Here is a 25,252-nt window from a genome sequence, read left to right as displayed (position 1 = left end):
CAAGAAAATTGTTGGTCCAAAGAAAACAACAGATGGTGTAGCTGTAAATTACAAATTCACGGGTATGAAAATTATAATAATCCAAATCAAAGAGTGGGCGATAAAAAAAATAAAAGTGAGAAAATGTTTCATTGCAGAGCTTTTCAAACAAGTGATATTGGTAAGAACAGGTGAGGTGAGACAATTTCTTTGCCCCCCCCCCCCCATTTTCACCATTTCAAAAACCGGATTATTTCATTGAAAATGCTCATTGCACTGGGTTTTTTTTTTTATTATTTTCTAATACATTTGGACCTGCTATAATGTTTATTTGTTCACAATATTCTTTGATTAATAGTCTTTTGTTCATTTGCAGGGATAGGATACCCACACAGTGGCAGCATGAGCGGCGATAACGCCACAAATGGCAGCGGGGTTGTGGACCCGGACAAAGAGTTCTACGAGCTGGCAGTCTTCATCAATGGCGAGATCCTGTATCCATGTATATGTATTCCCGGGTTACTCGGAAACATCCTCACGCTTGTGGTTCTATCTAAGGCGAACATGCTTTCCTCGACCAATGCTTTCCTGAGCGCTTTAGCCGTGTCGGACATGGTCAGTCTAATCAACGATATAATCTACTTCTCAGTCATGGTGCTGTCCAATTCATGTCCAGATATTGCTTACCACATTTACGTTCACTTCTATCCTTTCGCACATTTTGTGTTCAACATAGCGAACTCTGTGTCGTCCTGGCTTACCGTTTCTGTTGCCATAGAACGCTTTTTGCTGGTTTGTTTTCCCGCCAAATCTCGAACAATGTGCACGAGACCACGCGCTATAGCTGGAGCTGTCATCATTAACGTTGTCATGTTAACTGTATCAATGCCATATGCCTTCCGATACAAAACAGTTCAAGTTTTCGACGATCTGAAAAACCAAACTTCTCTGAAGCTCAATTTGACAAGTCTATGGCAGGGAGATACCTTTTCTGTGTACTATTCTTGGAGTATAAACTTTCTCAGGTGCAACATTCCACTTACTCTATTGATCATCCTGAATGCCTGCATTATCAAAGCACTCCTTAAACTCCGTGCCAAAAACAGATCGCGATACATTCATCGACAGAAGGTGACATTTATGCTGGTGATTATAATTATGAAGTTTCTCCTCTGTACCACCCCTGACGCCATTTTGTCGACGTTTTACAAGTATGGATACACCGAAGACAATTTCAAAGTTCGCGGAATCCGAGAGTTTACGGACATGCTTCTGGCTTTCAACGCGGCGACTAATTTTGTTGTCTATTGTGTTTTAAGCGTGACATTTCGGATGAATTGCAAAAAACTGTTTTGTCACAAGGAAGTCCCAGCCGGCGATGGAGGAGATAGGAGATCCGTGTACAAGCTATTGTCGGACAGATCAATATTTTGGAAACAAAACAAAAAAAGCAGTTGTGGCCTTTGAGGTTGGGACAGGGATCATGCCAATGTCCTATGAAGTGATAGGTGGCTTTTTGTTCTCATTGAATTATTTGTTCCATCCTCGCTTGTTCTAAAATCTATTCTAAGCCAGGTCTTTGTTTGCCTAATGGGACTTTCACGAATAGAGGATGAATGATGAAACTAAACGTGTGAAGGCTTACTGTCTCTACACATGCATTTTCAACTGAATTTTTTTAAAGAATACAAATAGATATTCCAGTTAATTAATAAATCTGTTATCAAATGTCAGATTATGTTTGCGGTATGACACCAGAAATATGCTACTGAATGCAATCTGTTGTTCCAGCGGTACTGATACATGTATTAATACTGTAAACGAATCAAGCTTTAGCCTCAACCATATTTTGGAGATAGATTTTTGAACAAGACTTAGTCATTGTCAGTTTAATGGCATTATACATGGCACATTGGAATGTATTTGCCGCGGCCCGAAAATTGCTGTATGCCAAAATATTTCAATAGATTAAATACCCAACTAACGTTATTAGATATGTTAACAGTGGCTTCAATTTCCAGTTTTTATCAATCCCCTTGTTTCAAATGTTTAAAATCCTTGTAACATGTATTTATTTAATACCATATCGAAAAATGATAAAAATTATTTGCATTTGCAAACTAAAATCCTTCAGGAACAATATATTTCCCTTTATATAATGTGTCTTTCTCAAGCTGTTGTTGATACATCGTTGTGATACTAGTATATACTGTTCTATGGTTGAACATACATTGAATGTGAAATAAATTTGAATATTTTTTTTAATAAAACGTGGAACATTTACTCTGTCTTGTTTCTTCTGTACATGTACATACGAGTTTGGCCAAAATTTCAAAACATACACAAAAACATTCTAGCTCATCAGATGAGAACCCATTATTATTGCATGCATATCATTAGTTCGCCTTAGCTAAATTAAGGCCAGTAGAAATAGGACGAACAATTTACAATGCAATTAACGTCAATCGTGAATTTTACTGGGTGGGTGTAAATACAAAATTAACAACATGACAACTTGTAGTAAGTAAATTCCTTAACGCTGACTTGAATTCATAGCTACCCTGTCGTTCCAAGTTGACCAATGACAACCGCAATACCAGATGCAAGTATTTTGGAGATAAAATTATAGCCAGTGCACTGGTAGGGAATACCCAATTAGATACCAGAAAAAGTTGAACAGACTCAATCTTTGGTTCATATATATTTCACCAATCAACATTAAAGAACGTTTCTCCGTGTTGCAATGTTATGACATCGCACATGCATAAATATTTAATGTATATTTCATTTGTTCGACCCTATGGAGCTTCCATACTTTTGTTTAGAAACTTTTGAAGACCTGAAAACCATTATGCACATCTCAAGTCTTTATTTTTTACAACCTCAGAAAAATTAAGCTATATAGATCTCTTATCTAAGAAAAGTACTTATTAATTGGAGAGAATAGGGGGGAATGGGTATAAAATATATACAACCCAACAAGCAAATCATGCTGTGAGTCGTTATGATACCCAGTAAGAAACTAGAAAAAAATCTTTTATAAAGACAAGAAATGACGTCTGCAACATCAAAATTTCCGATAGCGTTCAGATGATTATCAGGCAGAGCTGAAAGACCATTCCGTGTAGACAAAATCGGTCGCAAAATAATAGAGGGGAATACGGAAGTGTTGGAAACAAAGGACTAAAAAAATAAATAACAAAAGGATCTTCTGTTGAAAACAGGAGACCCCAATTAAGAAAGTATTTCCGTCATTTGACAATAAAATAATATTCAGAAGATCTATTTTTTATTGATCAATGAAAAAAGTATGTTGCGGCAATCCACATTCAATAAAAGTTCCTTAATAAACTTCCTTCGGATTGGTATTGACGAGATTTTAAGCCCAAAAGATTTATCCTGTACATAGAATGGACAAAAATCATCATCGACAGCTTTTGAACACCCCTGCGAATGTCATTGTCATTTAAATTTTAGACCACGTGGTTTTATTTGACCCTTTCAGTTTCGCAGTAAAAATCGTGCCTCGTGTTTATTAAGTCTATTTCCTAGAATCTAGGTACTTGTAGTCAATAATAAAATCTAGACGTTTATTGATTTTTAACTTTATCTTCATTAATTGGTGGATAAAATGAGTTCTAAAATAAATGTGACATTAAAAGAAGAGTTTTTTTCTGCTACTGCAACAATTACCATGTTCAGTAGTGACCCCCTAAGGATTAATTTTCGATCCGTGCCTGGCCTAGCAATAGCACCAATAGTGAGACAGACTATACTATTTTATTTAGAACGTTCCTTGAAAATGGCTTAATATACTAAGTTTTTATACAAAACAGACAACCATTCTTTTTTTTAAAGTATGGTATTGCACACCACGAGCATCATACATGGCTATGATTTGAAACTCAAGGTTTATATTTTCAACCACTCTACACCTGGTTGAACACGAACGATAACTCTGTTCTAAATATCATTGTTTAATTCAAATAACTGCTAAATGATGAAATAAGACATACAAATTAATAGATTTTCATGTTTTAACATAAATCAAAGTATGATGTGATATGAAACAAGAGGCCCATAGGCCACAAATCACTCACCTGAACAATAGTTTTTGTATCATTTTATTTCGAAATGGTTTATTATGAAGTGAACTCTGAATAAATATTGTAAAACTCATATATTTCAAGACTTTTCCATATATTAACCAATACATAAAAAGAAGAAAAATTTTTATTTTGGCATGTTTTTATTCATAGTTATTTTACACATCAAATGATACTGAATTTTAAGCTCTAAAATACCCATTTGCAGTAAAAAAAAAAATCCCATTTCACTGAAAAAATTGAAAAATATTCGTTAAATAATTGAAAGATGATATTGGCATCTGTTTTGAATATCAATCATTAAAAGCTTCTTTATCGATTCATCAAATAAAAATAGTGCAGGTGTGATGAGGACATTAGGCATGTTAGATTTTGCATTTTCATCGATCATCTGTCTTATACTAACTTATAGACTAAACTCAAAAAACATGGAAAGTCTATATATAGTTAATAAAGTCTATCAATGATTCCTACTTTTTTTCCATAACCATTTTTTATCTTTTGTTCCTTTATCTTTCCTAACTGTGTGTTTGTGAATCAAAACTTCGTAAGAACTAAAATCAACACATTTTTTGAAGTTGTTTGAATTTATAATCTTTGTTCCCGATCACTTGGATCCCGATATGTGAGTAATTGATGTGGGGATCGAAATTCCCCCCAAAAAAAATAGTCGATAAACATATTTCCAGATAATTTAACTATGATAAACTTATCATGGAAATTTCTCTCTTTTTTTGTGAATACTTCTTTTAGTAAAAAATGATTTAAACAATTTAGAATCTGCACTATCTTAGAATAATTGCATAGTAATCTCACAAACTGTAGCATTGTAATTCTTAAAAAGAAGAGCCAATTATATAAGTCTATGTTAAACTTTGAACATCTTTTGGAGCCGTACGTAATATTAGTCCGGGGATCACGGTTTTCACAGTTTAGAATCTACACTATCTTAGGGTACTTGTATAGTAATCTCACTAATTTTAGCACTGTAGTCCTTGAGAATACATTTTTAAAAACTTTTCCCCCCATATATTTCTATGTTAATTTTGTCTTTTTTAATAAACTTTAAACCCCTCTTGGGACCCCAGTATTGACCCGGGGATCGCGATTTTTACAATTTAGAATCTTCACTATATATACAAGCTTTGGTGTAAATATTGGCATATCTGGCGCAGTGGTTCTTAAGAAGAAGATTTTTTAAGACACCCACCCAATTTTCACAGTTTAGCAATTATCTCCCTTTTAAAAAGGGTTGTGCCCTTTATTTTAACAATTTAGAATCCCCTTCCCATACGGATGCTTTGTACCAAGTTTGGTTAAATTTGGCCCAGTGGTTCTAGAGAAGAAGTCAAAAATGTGAAAAGTTTACAGACAGACGGACGGACGGGCGACGGACAACAGGTGATCAGAAAAGCTCACTTGAACCTTCGGTTCAGGTGAGCTAAAAACGACTAGTACTTACGTACTATTTTGAGAATTTTTAAAATGATTAAATCCGTGTGAGGCATAATGTTAACATATTCATACAGAATTACATTTCAAAAAATCATGTACCAAAAATTGGTTTTTTTTACCCTAATATATGATAAAACTTTTTATGCATCAAACTATCTCTGTATCTGCTAATCTGAGAAGCAAGGTTAAGTTATAATGAGTCTTCTTTGCCTACCCACGTAGTGATCAAGCATTGCGTATCCCTAGACACATTTTCTCATCTACCAATAAGGTAAGAAGCCTGTTTATCTGTAACATTCGATTTACACAGAATTTACACAGAATTTAAGTGTATCTTATTCATTCTGTGCAATTTTAATGTTTATTGAAATGACTGAATTTTCTAAAAATAATTTGTCTATGCACCAAATAAACATGTTTTCTAAAGCATATACGATTTCTCATAATAGATATTAAATCAAATTAAATAAAATGTATTAGAAATAGGTTATTTACTCATATATCGTATTTAAATGCAGGATAATAATTCATTATTCAATTTTCAATTGCTTTTGCAACAACAAAAATCTCATCGACACATATTTTCGAACACCATTTTGATTCTTAAAAAAGTATGTCTAATTTTATTTTAAAATTTTCTCCAATAAGGACTTTTGATGACGTCATTAGAAGGGATGGGGATTTGATGTAGAAGATCTTGGGAAATATACACTGGAACCTCCTAAGAAAAAAGCCCCTAGGATACACAGGTGTTTTTTTTTAATTGTTAAAATACATTGGAGTCCAGATTTTCTGAGGGTTGAGATAAGAAGAAGGATGGGTCCCCTTGAAAAAAAATGTTGGAATCGGCGAATTACATAAATGCTTGACATTCTACATACATGTGTATCCTTTTCTTAAACAATGTACTTTTCTTCCAATAACTTGAGGTTTGAGTTTGAGTATGGTCCAAAATTACTTAAAAGTATATCGGTAAACCCTGGATAGGAACTCTTGATATATTAATTAAAAATTTTAAAAATATATAGAAACCTATAGTCTATATAGGTCTATATGTTTATATATGTCTTTAGAAACTATAGAAAGTGAAAAATTCTTTCGTACTATTAACGAAAAGGAACAATAAATGTTCATCTACTTCTAAATCTATATGTTTTATTTTGTCATTGACAAAATATCTAATTTTGTTAATTTTGTTTTAAAACACATTTAGTTTAGTAAATATGTCTGCACAAATACTTAAAATCGTTGTGTAACACCGTTAGTATTGATGACGTCAGAGGGCAGTACGTGTGTGATATGAAGGCAAAAATCTGCTGACACATAATAATTATCAATCAGATGCTTTCTTTGTCAACGTTTCATATGTTTTGCTCTGAAAAAGCGTTTGGTTGAGATAGACCAATTAAAAAATGTTACATTTGAAAAGTGATTTAAAAAAGAAAAATGTATCAGTGATATAAAAAAAGTATTGTGATTCTTTGCATTTTCAAAAACAATAAGCTGCTATACAGGACTTTCTCCTGAAGTTTGTGCTGCAAAACCTTAATCACAATAATAGTATTTGATATTCATTGCTATTTTATTTCTATTGTAGTGCATCATATCAAAATAACATATTTAAACGTTTTTTAAAGCTGACCAGTAATACTAGTAATCAACTGTTTGTGATTTTACGTTTTTGTTTATATAGTGTTTATCACTAATGGCAGGATATGAAGCAGGTGAGTATCTATTCCCGGGGCTCAATTTTCTTGATATTTTGCTTGGGACTGCCTACTAAAAGGCAAGAACTGATATCCGTCTAAAGCAGCCGTGGCATATATCGCAACAAAATCTCTATGAAGCTATCAATGTTGCGCTGTCTCTCTGTCTCTCTCTCTCTCTCTCTGTGTGTCTCTCTCTCTCTGTCTCTCTCTCTCTCTCTGTCTGTCTCTCTCTGTCTCTCTCTGTCTCTCTCTCTCTCTCTCTCTCTCTCTCTCTCTCTCTCTCTCTCTCTCTCATATCTACTACTTGATAATGTACATGTAGTGTTGGAGACAAGCATTTAGTTTATGCTAGTGTATATAATAAAAACTGATTGATTAACTAAAGGTATCCCACACCTCGATGTTCTTGTATCAAGAATTTCTTGAGAAGTATATCATTGAAATCTGTAGACAAAACACACTTGAAAAATACAAAGAAAATGGGAGGTCAGTGTTCACCCCTCTGAGTACCTGCAAATTGAATTTGACCTGTTTGCACCTAAAATGCGATTTCAGCCTGATTAGGATTGATTATCAGTAATTTTGATCAAATGAACCTTTTTTTTATTGAAATATTGTTTTTAATTACGCACAGTGGTCACACTGAATAGAGGGATTATGAAAAAAATGTATGAGGCTGCATAAGTTTTTGTGTGCCCTTTTTGTACTTACATTTGTTAAATAGACAATTTCCATAATAGTCACAATTTGATCTGAAATAAAAACATTTGGAATATTAAGAATTTTATAAAATTAATCCAGTTTGCCTAGATACGTATTCAGTATTATTTTGACATAATAAAACGTGGGGATCAGTGATGTCAAATTTTAGATATATGGCTTCAAAGGTAAAATCCTCGCAAAATTTGGCTTAATAAAATTCAGACATTTTCTATATGTTTGCATAATTCTCTGCTAAACGTCTATCACTCTCTCAAAATTTAGTTTTGTTCAAGTCACACAGGACCTTCAGAACACGTCACAAACCTATCAAATGTTAAAAATGTGAATAACGAATAAAGTGTGATAAAAGGAAAAGTATATTGAAAATTTACAGTTGCTTGTTTCTGTCATTTTCGACAATAAAACCTTCCGCACGAGAAAATAGTTCCCTCAAAAACTTGTTTGTTTCTTGAAATCAAATGTATTTTCTTTCTGAATGTTGTGTAATTATGAAATGCTGATCTTTCTGTGAGGTTTAAATCAATAAAATCATATTCCTTTAAAATATAATGAAGATCTGCGCAATGAAATCAATACGTGAGATGTGAGATACCTTAACTGTAAACATACAACACTTTTAAAAAAAAAAAAAGAAGTCTAGTTATTAACATTCAGTATTACATTGCAGAGAAGTTAACTTAGAAATTGTAAGTCCTTTGAGGGTGACAATTATACATGCAAAAAGTATATGTGTCGGGTATATAACAGTAAAATTACATATTAAATAAAGTAGTCATAACAATGCACTAATATTATTGTTCCCAGGCACATTTCAAAATAAAACATAAAAATGGATATTTCTGTTTCATACATGTATTTATATTCAAAATCTTATTAAAAATCATTACAAAAGTATAAATGTAACTAAGACATAACATTTAATTAGCTCAACATTTGTAAAAAGGAAAACTGTAAAGTCTTCTCTAGTATGTAAAGGCAGGATTGTATTGACTTAGATTGTTGAAATTGTTTGGGTGGGGGGCACTTGTCTCATCATGCTGGTGTCCATCTCTGATGTTGGCAGGCAAGAAATCTGGGTGTTGACATATATATTCTCGAACTATAGTTTCAGCATCCAGTCTTCTAATGTCGTGCAACATGGCCTGTAATATTAATTAAGATTTAAAAAACAAGAAACTTGCAGGGTTTATCAAATTTGAAATAATAGTAATCCCTACATTACATCAACAGTTTACTGATTGTTACATAAGGTAAGTCTGATGAGCAAGGCCTCTGGTGAGTTATGCACCTTCGTGTACATAGACATAGTTAAGTAATTGCTAAAGTCATGGAATTGCAACTTGTTGGTTACTCTATAACCTTAATCTATCATTTATATTGCTAGAATCAGCGCTTCTCTAGATTTGAACCCCGGACAATAAATAGAATCATTTAACAAGACCTTGGAGGTTCAGTAGGGCGTAGCTACATGTATTTATTCCTTGCGTCGAAACAACATGACGCAGTTTCAAGCGAAATACGCGCATCGATTGCGTAGTCTTAGCTCTAAAGCCAGGCAAACCTTGTTGATTTCAAAGAGCCATGGCTGAGTGGCTAGGAATAAAATAGACAGGCCTACATCACATTGCTGTTTGACACAAACACCCAAAGTCCAAGCTCTTGTTAAAATGGTTCTATTTCTTTAGGAAACTTACGGCTAGTTCTTCGAGTGTCATGTTGCGGTGTTCCACCACACACAGAAGCTCCTCAGTTGGACTGGATTGGAGACATTTCAGGTACTCGATGAATTGTGACAGATTGAGAAAGTCCGCCAATCGACGCCAATCATTACCAAGGGGGTTTGTTGGATCCAGTTTGATTTTCAGCTTGCTTCTGAGTTCATAGGGTATGTAATGTGTACTGTCTTTACACACTTGCTCAAAGAAAGGTGCAGAACAGCATGGGGCCGAATTCACTGACACGTTCACATTTTCCTCCGTCTTTTTCACCTCCACGTTCGGAAACGATCCCGACTCTTGACTTTGACTTGTGTGAATGTTAATGATGCACGAATTATCAATCAGCTGCTTCGGGTCTTCCGTGGCGTGGACAACCACTTTTTCGCCCTCGTTTTCCATTGTTTCTTGGTAGACGTTCAAGTGGAAGTTTAGCTCACGGACCGGCTGCTGGGATTTCTTTTTAAAGCACATGACGATGTGGGGACACTGTCCGTGCCACACATGAAGGTAGGGGACACGCTCATACTCGTCACCTTCTATACTCTCCCACTCAGAGGACAGGTACCTGTAAACCAAAACAGAAAAGACTTTGCAACGTTTGGCAGAACATTGTATCTAATTATAAGGAAATATTTACATTTCCAGTGTCTTTGTCTGTGATTGCAGTACGAATCGATTTAGTAACGTACGGTCCAAAAAAAAAATCAAATTTTCATTTATTGGGGCGCAAGCATAGTTTGCAGAAATAATATTCTTACTATATTTAATTGCACAATTGCTGAAAATTATATAAATATAAGTAATAAGGAATCATTCTTTGAATGTTATGAGGTTTTAATTTCGTTCGGGACGTGAACAAATCTAATAAAAAGGTCATTATTGGATTTGGTCACACCAAGATAAAAATTATCACCTCATATAATATATATATAATTCCCTATTCCTTAGATACTAGTAATGAGTAATGACAACTGGAAAACAGTGCTAAAAGAATGATAACTCGTGCTAACCAAAGAACTTACTTCAACATTACCCTGATATCTAAAATATCTTGTAGTTGTCCGTGGAACAAAAATGCCTTTTCCGGGCACATGAGCACGTGATTAAACTTCGCCTCGTTCTGAATTGCCCATTGCAAAGCGCATGGAGTTTTGTTGAGAAAATATACACGGACCTTGAAGAAAAAAAGAACAATTTCACCATTTTTAATTTTTAATTTTATAGGCCTTGATTGTCGTGCCCATTTTAAGACTACTAAATAAACCTCTTTCATAAGAAGAGCTTTATACAAAGAACAAGGAATACACTCAAATTTCAAAGCCAGATTTTTCTTTTGATTTCTTTACTACATGATAAGTTTTTGACTAAAAATATCGTATCTAAAATTCTAAGGCTCAAGTAACTCTGTTGGATAATTTAACTCTGATGGATAATTTGAATCTGTTGGACAATTTGAATCTGTTGGATAATTTGAATCTGTTGGACAATTTGAATCTGTTGGATAATTTGACTCTGTTGGATAATTTGACTGTTGGATAATTTGACTCTGTTGGATATTTTGACTCTGTTGGATAATTTGACTGTTGGATAATTTGACTCTGTTGGATATTTTGACTCTGTAAGATAATTTGACTCTGTTGGATAATTTGACTGTTGGATAATTTGTTGACCACCCCAGCCTCCTTAAACTATGGAAAAGATTAGTTTTTTGTATTATTTCATCATTCATACATACATCTACGAAAGACATGTAGGGCCTTCAGTCTAGAAGAATTTTTCTCACCAATTTGTTAGAAACCAGATGAATTATATACCAGATACTGTGGAATCAGTAAATTTCGTGGGGGCCAATTTCCGTGGATAAGTGAAATTTTATAGGTTCGTGGGGACGTAACTGAAATTGAATAGGTTCGATGGGACGTAATTTCGTGTATTTTCTTATACCTATTAAAGGGAAAAAGACTTTATAGCCCTAGTATAATTATTCGTTGAGGATGTTATTAAATTCGTGGTTGAAAGGTACCCAAATATGAATTCCACGAACATGTGGCCACCACGAAATCTAATGATTCTATACATTGTATACGTCCTACAGTCGCTCGCTTAACCGACTTTTTCAAGGCAAACTGTTGATACAAGTAGAAGAAAATAAAGGAAATTTGACCTTGTACGTTTTTGTACATTAATTATTGAAGAAGAGAATGGTTGAAAAAACTTGTACATACTGTTTGTCCACGGTTTTAAAAGCCAATGATTCTAATTAAGTAAGGGGTCGTCTAACATGTTATAAAGAGTAAGATAAATGGAGAAACCAATATAAATATATAATTATACAGTTAGGATTATTGTAATTTTTAACCAAAAAAATGTCTGTGTTAACTGCCCTTTTCAATAGATACCTCGTGATGATCAATGCGTTTTGTCAATGGGGTTGAAAATGCTGCAATTTGTAACCACTTTGCCATCTTGAGATTTCTCAAAGGTCTTTGAATGCACGTAAATAATGTAAATGAATTGATTTTGAGCCGGCATTCGTCAGAAGTCAAACTACAGTTGTCACCCTGGCTTTCCTGACCACACATTGTTGCCCACTGTTTGTCTTCGTAAAGGTCTGTTTCACTGCGCATGACAACAATATGGCGCGGGTCGTAGGCGCAGTGCCGATACCGAAGTTCACAAGGCTTGTTCAGTTTGAGCCCATGGGGCCCCACGTACACCACTGGGCTAACCAGGGACTCTGTCTCTAACATAGACGGGTTATCACTTAAATCCCAATTCAGAACCAAGCATACTAGTTTTTCTTCCCCCACAGGGACGGCGTTTGGGGGTACCCACAAGGTTATCCCCATGTTGTCCAGCACCAAACAGTCTCCTCGTGACGTCACGAGATGGGCAACTGATACAACGAGTTTTCCTGAAACAACGTTCATGTTACTCCGTTCTGAAACTGTGTAAATATCATTGCAGTGAATGAAAGAAACGGTTGATGTCTCAATGCTTCCTCTGAGAGAACGTGGGCATCTGTCTGAGTTGTTTGACCCATTGTCAACACTGAGTATGGGCGCCGTAGACCCTGCGCCGACCAGTTCATTATGTATCGTTGGAACACATTCACTTCTCGTTGGCAGCGCGCTAACTGGCACCGCGGTTGGCCGAAGAACAGAAGTCTGACTCTCCCCAAAGTTCTGCACCGTCAATCCCTCGCGACTTACACTTAACACAGGCCGGATCACACTTGTGTCACTTCTCCTGTGGGATAGTTGGAATTCCCCTAAATATGCTGATCTAGATGGTTGACAGTTTGGACACACTGGATTCTCTGGGCTGGAAGCCTGCCTCTTTTTCCTGCAGTGTCGGTGATACCGCCATCTCCACAAAGCAAAGAAAATCCCGCAGACGACAGCCGTGGTCGCCGAACTGGCCCACATGTAGCATTCTTCGGTCATATCTCATGTTTCTGTAAGCAAATGACAGGTTAATTTATTGATTCATTCACTTTTTATGTATTTATATTTACATGTTCAATTTGTTAGCGATGTTTCATTAATTGTTAATTGGTTGAAATTGTTGATTTAAACAAACTTGATTCTACACTAACCGAGGATGCTTTCACACAAAATATAGCTTTTCTTGCCAAATGGTTTTGAGAAGAATTTTTTTTAATGTTTTTTAGCTCACCTGAGCTGAAAGCTCAAGTGAGCTATTTTGATCACATTTTGTCTGTCGTCCGTCTGTCCGTCCGTCTGTCTGTCTGTCCATAAACTTTTCACATTTTCAACATCTTCTCAAGAACTACTGGGCCAATTTCAACCAAACTTGGCACAAATCATCCTTAGGCAAAGGGGATTCAAAGTTGTGAAAATTAAGGGCCACACTCGTTTTCAAGGGGAGATAATTAGAAATTAATGAAAAATTTCGAGAAATTTTCAAAAATCTTCTTCTCCAGAACCAGAAAGCCAGGAAAGCTGAAACTCGTGTGGAAGCATCCTCAGGTTGTGTAGATTCAAAGTTGTGAAATGCATGACCCCCGGGGGTAGGGTGGGGCCACAATGGGGGGTCGAAGTTTTACATAGGAATATATAGAGTAAATCTTTAAAAATCATCTTCTCGGAAACTAATCAGCCAGGAAAGCTGAAACTCGTGTGGAAGCATCCTCAGGTAGTGTAGATTCAAAGTTGTGAAACTCATGACCCCCAGGGGTAGGGCGGGGCACAATGGGGGGTCGAATTTTTACATAGGAATATATCGAGTAAATCTTTAAAAATCTTCTTCTCAGAAACTAATCCGCCAGGAAAGCTGAAACTCGTGTGGAAGCATCCTCAGGTAGTGTAGATTCAAAGTTGTGAAATTCATGACCCCTGGATGTAGGGTGGGGCCACAATGAGGGGTCGAAGTTGTACATAGGAATATATAGAGTAAATCTTTAAAAATCTTCTTCTCAGAAACTAAACAGCCAGGAAAGCTGAAACTTGTGTGGAAGCATCCTCAGGTAGTGAAGATTCAAAGTTGTGAAAATCATGACCCCCAGGGGTAGGGTGAGGCCACATTGGGGGGGGGGGGCGGGGGGGCGGGGTGTTAAAGTTTTACAAAGGAATATATAGAGTAAATCTTTGAAAATCCTCTTCTCAAAAACTAATCAGCCAGGAAAGCTGAAACTTGTGTTGAAGTATCCTCAGGTAGTGTAGATTCAAAGTTGTGAAAATCATGACCCCCGGGGGTAGGGTGGGGCCACAATGGGGTGGTCGAAGTTTTACATAGGAATATATAGAGTAAATCTTTAAAAATCTTCTTCTCAGAAACTAATCAGCCAGGAAAGCTGAAACTTATGTGGAAGCATCCTCAGGTAGTGCAGATTCAAAGTTGTGAAAATCATGATCCCTGGGGTAGGGTGGGGCACAATGGAGGGTCGAAGTTTTACATAGGAATATATAGAGTAAATCTTTAAAATTCTTCTTCTCAGAAACTAATCAGCCAGGAAAGCTGAAACTTGTGTGGAAGCATCCTCAGGCAGTGTAGATTCAAAGTTGTGAAAATCATGATCCCTGGGGGTAGGGTGAGGCCACATTGGGGGGGGGGGTTAAAGTTTTACATAGAAATATAGAGTAAATCTTTGAAAATCTTCTTCTCAGAAACTAATCAGCCAGGAAAGCTGAAACTTGTGTGGAAGCATCCTCAGGTAGTGTAGATTCAAAGTTGTGAAAATCATGACCCCCAGGGGTAGGGTGGGGCCACAATGGGGTGGTCGAAGTTTTACATAGAAATATATAGAGTAAATCTTTAAAAATCTTCTTCTCAGAAACTAATCAGCCAGGAAAGCTGAAACTTATGTGGAAGCATCCTCAGGTAGTGCAGATTCAAAGTTGTGAAAATCATGATCCCTGGGGGTAGGGTGGGGCACAATGGAGGGTCGAAGTTTTACATAGGAATATATAGAGTAAATCTTTAAAATTCTTCTTCTCAGAAACTAATCAGCCAGGAAAGCTGAAACTTGTGTGGAAGCATCCTCAGGCAGCGTAGATTCAAAGTTGTGAAAATCATGACCCCTAGGGGTAGGGTGGGGCCACAATGGGGGGTCGAAGTTTTACATAGGAATATATAGAGTAAATCTTTGAAAATCTTCTTCTCAGAAACTAATCAGCCAGGAAAGCTGAAACTCGTGTGGAAGCATCCTCAGGCAGTGTAGATTCAAAGTTGTGAAATTCATGATCCCTGGGGGTAGGGTGAGGCACAATGGGGGGTCGAAGTTGTACATAGGAATATATAGAGTAAATCTTTAAAAATCTTCTTCTCAGAAACTAAACAGCCAGGAAAGCTGAAACTTGTGTTGAAGTATCCTCAGGTAGTGTAGATTCAAAGTTGTGAAAATCATGATCCCTTGGGGTAAGGTGAGGCCACATTGGGGGGGGGGGGGTGTTAAAGTTTTACAAAGGAATATATAGAGTAAATCTTTTAAAATCTTCTTCGCAGAAACTAATCAGCCAGATGATTCTTTATAATTGTTAAGACTTTGGCTCCAGGACAATTCTTCGGCCTCACAAGAAGGTTCAGAGTTTGATGTAGCTTAATATCCCATATATAAACAATTGTAAAGGATCTTTTTGAGGACTGCAATACTCAACATGTGATATGACTATAAAATCATCCTGTTAGAAAAGGGACTAATGATTATAAACATAAGAATATCCAGGGGGGAAAATGGATTTTATTTTTACAGGATCTACATGTATTATTGTACATTGTCCAGATTGTTTGTATTATGACTTCATTAAGCTGATTTTATCATACCCATTGTTCCTCAGGTGAGCGATGTGGCCCATGGGCCTCTTGTTTCTCTTCAAATTCCTATGTAATCAATTGATCCCCAATTGTTGCTCCACCCTTACCCCGGGGATCATGATTTAAACAAACATTTCTACTACCTGAGGATGTTTCCGTACAAGTTTCAGCTTTTCTGACTAAATGGTTTTTGAAAAGAAGATTTTTTAATTATAATAGATGTTTTCACACAAAGATATTCTCTGTTTGTGAATATGATTAAGTTGGGGAATAGCTTGGTAGGATGCCACTCGGCTTTCTACTGGTTGCTAATGGAAAAGAGAAACAAAACCGTAAAATTAAAGCAAGATTTTTTTTTTAAGCGTCGGGTGGAAAGTGAACTAGAAAACTGACCAGTCAGGAAGGGCCCCGCTATGACAATTAATATAGAGAGGTGAAAAAAACTTAGAATTCCATCCTCTTAATATTAACAATGATGAAAAATAAATGCCCGGCAGAAGATGTAAAGAGCTGGAATATATAGGATCTCGTGATTTGTAGTTGGATATGATTTTCATTCAACAATGAAAGTGTTTTTTTCTTGAGCCTTAGTGAGGGGATAAAACACACAAGTAGGATAAAAATAATATTACCGGTATACTACAAATCATATGAGATTCTATTTATCCCATGTTTTATACACCACAATCAATGTTTACACTGTTTATAAAACTCCACATTATTTTACTTCATTATGCCTACGCAAATCCCATTGTAAAGTCACAACTGTGGGATATCAAAAAAATATCCAATGAGTCATATCCACGGGATAAAGGGGGTTAACATGGGATGAAATAAAATTTGTTAAAAAAACAAAGAATTAATACCAATGCAATGATACCTAGGCTTTGCCTAAACTTCAAACAAACATCACTTGCAGACACATGTGTACGGTAATACATATAACAGATAAAGACAGACCCTAGATTTTCTGAAACAGGCAAGATAAATAATCTCAGGGGATTAATTATCCTGCTCTCATCCATTTATTGAATTTAATCAGAGCTTACAGAAGGAACATTTTCAGGTACTATTCTTAAGTTTCCTTTAATATAAACATAGCAACCAAAAACAACACCAAAACATCCATTAAAAAAGAAAAAAAAGAATAAAAAAAACTGATATCTAATAAAAAAAAAAAATTTATTTATTGTAATTCATACATTTTTTTATTTTACAGAATATAAGTATTTGGACTAGAATGAAATATATTCTTTATCAAATACCATCCTTGAAACTGAGGGGTAAAAATATTAGGGTGCAGCTCATGGAATGAGAGTTTAATTTGCTTCAAAACAAACATGAGTGCAGACAAAGATGTTAATTAATCTCGATAGGACAGATAGAGATAAGCCTCTAAATATTCTGCAGCAGGCAAGATAATTAATCCCAGGGGATTAATTGTTCTGCTCTCTCATCCTTTTCTTCTAAATTTACAATAAGATTTTTTTTTCAGAAATGACAGAATGGGGTTTTTATCTGATTACCTGTTAAAATTAACAGCATTAAGGTAGAAAAAAATAAAATAAATAATCAAACAATAAAATAGCGAAAAAGGATATCTTAATATATATCTTGATTTTAGAATTCAAGAAAATGATCATAAATCATTGTGTACGGTATTTTAACCAAAACAAAATATGAATATTATATTTTAAATCCATATTTCAAAGAATGTACACAATACTACACATCATTCAAAATTGACCTTAACTTCAAAACAAAGTTCATTTGCAGACACAGGCAGTGCAGTAATTAATCTCAATGTGACAGATAAAGATAAAGCTTAGGATTTTCTTCCTGTGGAAGGTTAATTAATCCCAAAGGACAAATATTGCACAGCCTTCCATGTATACAATGGTAACATTCTCAGCAGTTATCTCTCTTTGCCCATTCATTCTCAGCAGTTATCTCTCTTTGCCCATTCATTCTTATGCATAGTTAGGAATCTACCCCACCACCCCAGCTCCAAACCAGAAGACCTAGAGAACCAAACTTAGCATCAAAATATGTATTTCTGCCTACTGAACTACCATACCAAATTTGAACTTGATTGGGCAACCATAAAAAAAGTTATTAGAAAAAACAGGAAATTTGTGGACGGAAGAGTGACAGACGGACAGACAGAAGGACGGAAGGACAGAGTGATTACTATAGGGCACCCGCAAATCCTTGCGGGGCCCTAATTAAAACATAAACATATTTCGGAACACCCTGTAGTAAAACACAGCAATGCGAGAAGGCAAGATCGTTTTCACAATTATAATATAAGGAATGATAATTCCGCATATGCATGAAAATGCATAAAGCTTATAAAATGCAAGAAAACTAGAAAACAAAATATAAACTGTTGTCATTTTGAATTGAAAAAATGGAATCCCATTCATCCAATAATGCTTTGTGCTAAATGTGGTTGAAATTGGCCTAGTGGTTCTGGAGAAGAAGATGAAACTGTGAAAAAACAAAAACAAAAACAATGCCAACAACGACGACGACGATAGACAACGGACAAATCTTGATCAGAAAAGCTCACTTGAGCCTTCGGCTGAGGCGAGCTAAAACCATAAGATATTATAACGGAATGCTGTATCAAGTGCCTTTCTATAAGATGCGGTCTTAGTAAGACTTTGATAGTATTGACACTTCTAACTGTATTAATAACAAATATTATTATACTTTCATGTTAAATACTGAAATCTGATTGGTTTAGACGCAGTTGATAATCCGTTCTATTACCCTCAGCCTTAGCAACCCACTTAGCAACGGGTAACATAACGAATTGTTACATGCGCGTAAATTATGCGCGTACGGTTCGCCGTGGAATTCACGCCATTTCTATATAAAAGCAGTAAAAAAGTCTCTAAAATTAAGACATTCGGTATAATGAAATAAATAGTGCCTGTTTGGGAGGGTAACAGTTGAAATTGACACCCCTCGAAAACCATTGTCAACCGACGCGAAGCGTCCCCGGCATTAAATAACTAAAAACATTTTTAACCAGACAGTAATAATATTTTTTATTTTTTATTCGTTTTTCCACTTTTTTTACCGGTCCTAACAAGCTTACAGAAATGTTATCAATTGACAACCCTGGTTGTACTACATGTAGTAAAGGGTTCACAAACTGTAAACAAAACTCGATTATCAAACCATGTTGCATAAAAGTTTAATGTCAACACACATGTACTTTTTTTTATCTCAACTGATTATGTACTCGTGAACTTGGCCTTTTTCTGACTACACCGAGTGCAATGGTAACTCAAACCAGACAGATGAATGATAAATATACTCTCTGAGAAATGATTAAAACCCGTAGTTTGTACACCGACTACCTAGCCTAAACTACCCATTTAATTTGATCTTGACAACGCTATCAAAGTGCTTGCCTGTTCTCAATATGAAGGTCATTGTGGCATGATCTTCACAAACATGCTTGGTACATGCTTTGTGTATTTGCTGATAACGATATTCTCTATCAAGATTTTGATCTAAATATACGTCTAGAAATTAAATTGTGAATGTTTATTCAATTTTGCTTGATATTCAACTAATGATTGACTTCACACCAGGCAATTTTCGGTGAATAGAGCATTTGATAAATCTACAGGCATGCAGTATCATTTGTATGAAAAGGGAAAAAATGTGGGACACGGGTCGTCGAAATACCGCCGTTGTACCACTAGTACAAATTGGTCTTATTAACTCCCTCTACTAAACATATGCATGTAGCTAGCATAGCTCAACAAAGTTGTGATGCAAACACTCCATGAACTATATATCTAGCATTCTTCTAGACAAAGTTGTGCTGTAAAACTGTAAGCTATTACCTAGACGAAGAAGTGCTGTAAATCGTTAATTATTATATCCACTACTAGTGATCAACTAGACAAAAATGTGCTGTAAATCGTTATCATTATATCCACTATGAGCCATCACTTAGACAAAAATGTGCTGTTATATATAGTGCCTGTTTGGGAGGGTAACTGTTGAAATTGACACCCCAAGAAAACCATTGTCAATGGTTTTCGAGGGGTGTCAATTTCAACCGTTATCCTCCCAAACAGGCACTATTTATTTTATTATACTGAATGTCTTAATATAAGAGAAAATTTTACTGCTTAAATGTATATATAGAAATGACGTTAATTCTACAGCGAACCGTACGCGCATAATTTTCGCGCATGTAACAATTCGTTGTGTTACTCGTTGCCAAGTTTGTTGCTAACGCTGAGGGTAATAGAATGGATTATCAACTGCGTCTTAACCAATCAGATTTTAGTATCTATCATGAAAGTATAATAAAAATTGTTATTATTTTATCTACTGCGAGCCATCACCTAGTCAAAGATGTGCTGTAATCAAAACCATCTGTGAATCTATCATCAACACAAAACTCATCTGTAATCACCACGACAATGCACTTTCACCATGACTTTGCTTTAAACACTTTATCCACTATTGAAATACTTCATAGACATAGAATTGCTATAAACACTATCCACCTTTTACCTAGATCAAGTTTTATGTACTGTTAGATATCACTTAGACAAATAGAGCTGGGTAAACTAGATACGAGGTCGCTGAAAGTAAAACTACATGCCAGTATTAGATGCAAATCAAGTACACTACCTACTCTGTCATTATAGTAATCCATACAAACAACCGATACTGTTTGGTACTGCAGTTATATTTTAAATTTTCATAAGTTAATATTTTCGTCGATTGAGAAGCCATCGACATTTATGTACACGTATTAATTTATACATGTGTATGCTTTCCTTCAATTTCTCTACTTTCTCCCAATCAATGACATTTAACTTTGTCCTTTTTATAGACAATTACAAATTACAACAAAACCTGTCCATCTCGTTCTCCAATATGCAATTTCACATGCAATTCCGGACAGTTTATTCTCACATGTATCGTTTCTAACTGTGGTTCAATATTCACAAGAAATCATATTGACGCAAGCGTCAAATGGGCCGCAAAAAATATAATTGTTTTATAAATCATTGGTTGTTTACATTAAAACACACCACAAAGAAGAAAATAAGAGTTGGTTGTACTAATTTTTGTGGTAAATTTTAATATACTTTCAGCAACTTGTTTTGAAGTTTAACATTTTACTATTATCATAAAGAATCGAGTTCGTTACTGTAAGCATTTCTAACGGTAATTGTTTGATCATTGCAATAGTATGAAGTAATGGAGAACACATTGATTTGTACATTACTTTAATACAAAGTTCAACTCATCATTTTTCTCTAGGAGATTATGAATTTCAAACCATTTTCAAACCATTTTGGGGTTTTTTTTGTTGCATTGTATTGAATGATAACTTAATGCATTAGTTTTATGATTTCAAGGGACCATATGATAAAATTGAAATGGGTTAGTTCAAATTTTCCAGTCAATTCAAATTTTCATTTCTGTCATATATTTGCGTAAATAATTGATAAGGATGTTAGTTCATTTTCTACCACATTTTACATGGAAATATAATAAATACACACACAAAGTCATTTTATTTAACACGGCACATAGAAATTCAAATAATCATTTATATAAAATTTAATGACATTCAGGTCTTTAGTATGCCCCGCATACCGATCCCGATGCATTGTTTTGTAAGAATGAAGAACTCCGAAATTTTCCGAATAGATTATAGTACCAAACACGACAATCTACTAAGTAAGACGTATTTTTCATTTACGAGTAAAACAAAAAATATGTGATATTTTTTAAAAGGCATAACAGATATTTCTACATGCAAATTTACTTTTAAATCATAAAAATAAGCATAATATTAATTTTATTAAAAAAGAACTATCCCGTGGAAACGCACTAACAATATTTTAATGTATATCAAATAACGGACCGCCTTCCGTAATAAATACTAAGAGGAGAACAGAAAAGAGCGTGATCTTGATATAATAAAATCGGGATGGGTTTGGGATTTTAGATATCTACAAAATAGCATGGATGTTTGACAATTTAATTTAAGTACCGACGCATTATTGATTATCATTATTATTACAATTAATAAGAATTTTTGTATCCGTGTCAATTTACTAGTATTCACTGTGCTTCATTTTTAAGACCGTCGCTTTTCGCCCTTTCAGAAGAATCCCCTGTTTGATCATACATGTATAAATTATGTTTGTTTTTTAAATTGGGTTAACATTTTGTATCAACTTCCTCTCCAAGATTCCATAGTCACAATCACGTTAGCTATAAGTCGAAAATTCTGCAATTTGAGGACAATTGTATTCTGATAATAGAGGTAAAAGCCATGTACTGCACATTTCTCAAGATAAACACGCCTCTGTGTGCGCCGTCTACCTGTGCTTGTACCTGGAACAGCGGCGAGGCTAGTGTAAACATTTGGAAAAACCCCGTTCATTTTTCATTCTACCTTTGCTTTTGTCAAATAAATCCACGGACTTAGTTAAGACATGTTTTTGTGTGTTATCGTCACAATGCAGACATTCAAAGGCTGTTTTAAATTGTACTGAAATGTAGCTATTAACATTTAGAAATGCATCTGTATTTATTGATCAAAAATTATTTTCAAAACTGATAGCCTAAATTATTCGAAATAATATATATTTTTCTGATTGATTACAGTATGTGATAAGAAATAGAAAAGAATTTATTTATTGAGACTTTTTTTCATTAAGGTGAACAGGTGCATTTTAAGGTATTGAATTTGTTTTTATTTCTAGGTGTTTGTTGTCGTTCAGATTAATGTTGCTTATCTACATGTACCATGATTGATAAACTTAGAATTTTTTAACACATGTATGCTCAAAACGTTATTTAAGCAATATCTTACCGATTTGATTATAAATCATGATTTTATTACTATCCATACACAAGTATACATACACATAAAAACCTATACTAAATAGGTTAAGTGTGTGTGTGGTACCGATTCGCAAGAATTTAAAGTCATAACGCTCCAACGGGAGGCGGATGTTTCACCTTATCAGTTAGCGATGGATTTTTTTTTATATCGTTTTCTTTATTGGTTTTTTTTTTTTAGATTTTTTTTTAAAAATCTTACCTTGAGTCGACTTGGTCATGAAGTATTTGATCTCTGCAAAAACAGTGTTGTCATGCTATCCAGTCCATTCGATAAAACACAGGGTTTGAATTTCACTTCCGGGTTAGCTACCCTGTTTGATTAGGAGGTCTATTTTTAGATTCAAACACCCGATATTTAAATAAGGGGTAAACCGGACCGAGGCAGAGGAAAATTTCCCCAAATATCGTTACCCACCAATCAGAAGGCTGGGTTAAAGAAGGGTCGGCTTATTGAAATGACGTAGATAATATGTAAACACTAACACACTTAAAACATCAGCAGGTAACTCCAATTTATATCAATCAAAAGCAGTTTCTGATTGTCATTTTGAAAACAAAATTACATGTATAACACAAAAAAAATGAAATTAAAAAAAAAAAAAAAAAAAAACAGAAAAAAGGTGGAAAATTCCAATTACAGTTTTAATTAGTCTGCCGTTTTAAAAGCTTTAACTTAATACGGCATACGGGGTGTCAAAATACATGTATAGGAATGACCAGGATGTGGTGTTTTATTTTTTCGAAATGTGCAATCTTACGCGTCACGCCGGCACATGTACATGTTTATGTACACTTTAGCAAGGACTTTTGCTTATGTATACCCTAATTTACTACCTATCTACATGTAGGTGTTATCAGGAGTATAGGAAAATACCCCGCCTGTATGTATAGTGTTAATCTCTACCTTTCGGGCTTAGGCAGACTGCATATTTTTTGTGAATCAACCCTGCAATGCGCAAATGCACCCCTTTAGGAGACTTAGATAACGTATTTTGAATTGTGAAGTATACGATATTATGTATCATTTTTTTAATCGTTTGAAAATAGGTTTCGTTTTGTATAAAGTTTTTGTTTTATTTTATAAAGTTTTTTTTATTATTATTATTTTTTTTTTTTTGCATTTCTTTGTTGAACACATCAGATTTTAAATCTACAATTGTGAGAAATACATTACATTAGTCATTTTCATTTATTGATTATAAAGATTTATAAAGAAAGAATACCAAATTACAAAATAAAAATTATTACAAAATGATGATCAACATTATTAATTTAAATTAGTTTACCTGTATAAACTGAGTGAACAGTACAGATTTGTAACGTATGCTTCAATAATTTCATCAATGACTCACATACTGTTGGCACGCAAGCGGAGTTAATGTAACAAATTTAAAGGAAATGAAAATAACGTGAAAATCTCAATATTTCAATATGCGCTGACTGACCATTATGGTCTAGTGATCAAATCCGATAAAGACAAAAAATCTTAATGTTAGTTTTGATCACGTCACGACAGCGATTAATGATAACATATATTTAAGAAATGAACTCAATGTCTACCCAAGTTATACTCGTATAACCTGGGTTGGGGCAATTTACGCTTTATAATCCGCGAAGCGGATTATAAAAAAGCGTAAATTGCTCCAACCCAGGTTATACGAGTATAACTTGGGTAGATATTGAGTTCATTCCTTATAATTTAATTTTCTGGAATTTGCTGTACAAATTGAGTCCGTTTTACTTTTAAAAATGATATAAATCTGTTTAAAATTCAAACGTAACGTCAAGCGGATTAGTACGTTTTTGACGTTGGTGCATTGTGACGTGTCTTGTGACGTGCAAACCAGGTTATACAAATTTAACTAAATTTTTCTATCCAATCAAATGCCGCGTTACAACCATAATTAAATTATTCTTTAATAGATACAAACTAAATATGTGTGCGCTACATGTATGCGCTTATTGTATTCGGCTGTGGTTAATTGTACACACATACATGTGATTCCATGTAAAAAAAACCCTAATTTAAAGAATGATAAAAAAGGGTAAAATGTATAACATTTTGGGATGTATAGATAATTATGAAATATCTACGTCTCTTGAAAGTTTATAAAACTGTTTTTTTATCAATGTTTAATATGTTGTTTTATTGAGTTTTAATAAAGACCGAGAAATTGATTTTTTTCAACCTGCACATTTTTTTAAATTTATTTTTCGATAAAGGGTAGCGAGTATTTTTATTAAATCACATATATTTTTTTTTGTAAACCGATGATATTTTATGTTAGATGGTGTCCGTACACTTATATATTGCTGATGATGACTCTTTCAATAATCGCGGATTATAAAGCGTAAATTGCCCCAACCCAGGTTATACGAG

General features: G+C 34.6%; 2 protein-coding genes across 7 annotated transcripts in view; one reads left to right on the top strand and one right to left on the bottom strand.

Annotated features, from left to right (window-relative positions):
• LOC105331728 (FMRFamide receptor) overlaps positions 1 to 2,262 on the top strand; it is a 29,500-nt gene extending 27,238 nt beyond the window's left edge. For all 6 annotated transcript variants that reach the window (XM_011434044.4, XM_011434045.4, XM_066084812.1 and 3 more), the window contains one exon: positions 356 to 2,262. In XM_011434044.4, coding sequence (XP_011432346.2) covers positions 382 to 1,446 — 1,065 coding nt within the window. In that variant the 5' untranslated portion in view covers positions 356 to 381 and the 3' untranslated portion in view covers positions 1,447 to 2,262. The remainder of the gene's footprint in view (positions 1 to 355) is intronic.
• Positions 2,263 to 7,846: 5,584 nt separating this feature from the next.
• On the bottom strand, positions 7,847 to 23,228 carry LOC105331727 (UNC5C-like protein). The gene is made up of 5 exons (XM_011434038.4): positions 23,072 to 23,228; positions 12,090 to 13,147; positions 10,713 to 10,864; positions 9,667 to 10,255; positions 7,847 to 9,114 (listed from the first exon to the last, which is right to left on the bottom strand). The coding sequence occupies exons 2-5, from the start codon at positions 13,134 to 13,136 to the stop codon at positions 8,935 to 8,937; spliced, it is 1,968 nt and encodes a 655-aa protein (XP_011432340.3). The 5' UTR covers positions 13,137 to 13,147; positions 23,072 to 23,228; the 3' UTR covers positions 7,847 to 8,934.
• Between the last annotated feature and the right edge of the window lie 2,024 nt (positions 23,229 to 25,252).

The sequence above is a fragment of the Magallana gigas genome, chromosome 5 (genome assembly GCF_963853765.1).
Source record: "Magallana gigas chromosome 5, xbMagGiga1.1, whole genome shotgun sequence".
Lineage (NCBI taxonomy): Eukaryota > Metazoa > Mollusca > Bivalvia > Ostreida > Ostreidae > Magallana > Magallana gigas.
This window is presented reverse-complemented; position numbering and strand designations above follow the sequence as displayed.